A 1,925-nucleotide genomic window follows, 5' to 3' on the forward strand; every position below is an offset into this window, starting at 1 on the left:
TCAGCTCTATCAGTGAGGCAAACTCCGACTGAGTGGCGCTTTTCTGGAATTTTTGACAAATTTTCAAAGGGGTGAGCGCACTTTTCACTTCGCGCCACACTTTTTTGCAAAGTGACCTTCAAAAACTATTTGCGAGCAAAATAATGGAGTTGCAAAAATTCTTGTTACACCACTGGATAGAGCACACGCAACTCTATAATTGAGGGAAACTCCGACTCAGAGGTGCACTTCTGGAATTTTTGACGAATTTTCAATCAGTCGAGCGCACTTTTGACTTCGCGCCACACTCTTTGGCAAAGTAAGCTTTAATAATTTTTTTGAAGCAAACCAATTGAGCTACAAAAATACCTGGTACGCCACTGGATAGAGCGCACCCCACTCTATAAGTGAGGCAAAGCCCAAGTCAGTGGCGCGTTTCGGTAATTTTTGGCGAATTTTCAATCAGTCGAGCGCACTTTTCACTTTGCGCCACACTCTTTGGCAAAGTGAGCTTCAATAATTTTTTTGAAGCAAACCAATTGAGCTGCAAAAATGTCTGGTACGCCACTGGATAGAGCGCACTCCACTCTATAAGTGAGGCAAACCCCAAGTTTGTGGCGCCTTTAGGTAATTTTTGGCGAATTTTCAATCAGTCGAGCGCACTTTTAGCTTCGCGCCACACTTTTTTGCAAAGTGACCTTCAAAAATTATTTGCGAGCAAAATAATGGAGCTGCAAAAATGATTGTTACGCCACTGAATAGAGCGCACTCCACTCTATAAGTGAGGCAAACCCCAACTCAGTGGCGCTGTTCTGTAATGCGCCATCCGATCCAGAACACCTGGAACATCTGGCAACACCTCTTAAGAAACTCACCCTCCGGGTCTGGATAATGGAGGTGGCAATCCCCACCACCGACATGATCACTATGGCGACTGCGTAGTAGTAATACTGTTCGGCCACCCACACCAGCAGACTGAACAGCTGGAACATGTAGAAGGGGGTGAGCGCCTCCAGGACCAGCAGCTGAAGAACCGTCTGTTCGGGCGTGCGTATTTCGTTGTTGCCGTAGACGCGGCGCCTACAAACGTTCCCCTAAAATCACCCGGTAGGTTCCAGAGGTGCGACTCCTACTTGCGCTGCTGCTCCTCGACCGTCTGGCCCTTGAAGCTGTGCAACGTGGCGCGCGTGATGCCATTTTCCAGCCCGGACAGCTTGATGAAGCGTCTGGTGTCCGTGTCCCAGACGTAGGACAGTTTCTTGCACTTGACCAGCCGCACCTGCTGGCGCTCTACCGAATTTCAGGTTAATTTATCGGCGGCAATCGCCGTGCTTACCTTGGGTGCGTCCGTCGGCCAGCCGGAACTTCAGCAGCTTACCCTGGTCGCTGCAAAAACGGTCAGGACAGTGCTTACCTTTGAACCTTTCGCGCGCCACTTACCGATTTGTCAGTGTCAGAATGCGCTTGACAAAGTGCGTGCGCGTCTTGCCGTTGTAGTCGTCCTGAAACTCGCCAGGGGGCTTTGTTAGTGTCTAATCGCACTCGATTTTTTTAGGAAATTTTGTTTGAGAATTTTTTTTAAAATGTTTCCAGACCTGTCACATGACTGAGACTCATGGACAATGGAGGCTGATGTTTCGGCTACAAGGTGTCAAAATTTGACAGCGCCAGCTGCAGTAGCTTGGCAGTTGGGAGCTGTTCACTGTCAAGTGCACCGCTCGATTTTTGCTACGCGCTCCAATTTGGGAATTTTTTAAAAATATTTCCGCACTCGTCACGCGACTGCGTCTCACGGACAATTGACGCTGATGCTTGGGCTATAAGGTGTCAAAATTTGACAGCGCCAGCTGCAGTAGTTTGGCAGTTGGAGGCTCTAAACTGTCAAGTGTGGCGCTCAATGTTTTCCAGGAGTTCCAGTTTATGAATTTTTCTAAAATGTTTCTAGA

The 1,925-nt window shown here is 48.3% G+C and overlaps 1 protein-coding gene across 1 annotated transcript; it reads right to left on the reverse strand.

The window, feature by feature from the left end:
- Window positions 1-854: 854 nt before the first annotated feature.
- LOC125503255 (polyamine-transporting ATPase 13A3-like) lies at window positions 855-1,511 on the reverse strand (the record flags this gene model as incomplete). Its single annotated transcript, XM_048663308.1, is given in 4 exon segments — window positions 855-1,059; window positions 1,113-1,269; window positions 1,316-1,365; window positions 1,420-1,511. Coding segments are annotated over 4 exon segments (504 nt in total), but the record flags the coding sequence as incomplete, so codon positions are not given.
- Window positions 1,512-1,925: the final 414 nt, after the last annotated feature.

This window comes from Dendroctonus ponderosae, unplaced genomic scaffold (assembly GCF_020466585.1).
Source record: "Dendroctonus ponderosae isolate FM_Combo_2020 unplaced genomic scaffold, Dpon_F_20191213v2 Dpon_F_20191213_1501, whole genome shotgun sequence".
Lineage (NCBI taxonomy): Eukaryota > Metazoa > Arthropoda > Insecta > Coleoptera > Curculionidae > Dendroctonus > Dendroctonus ponderosae.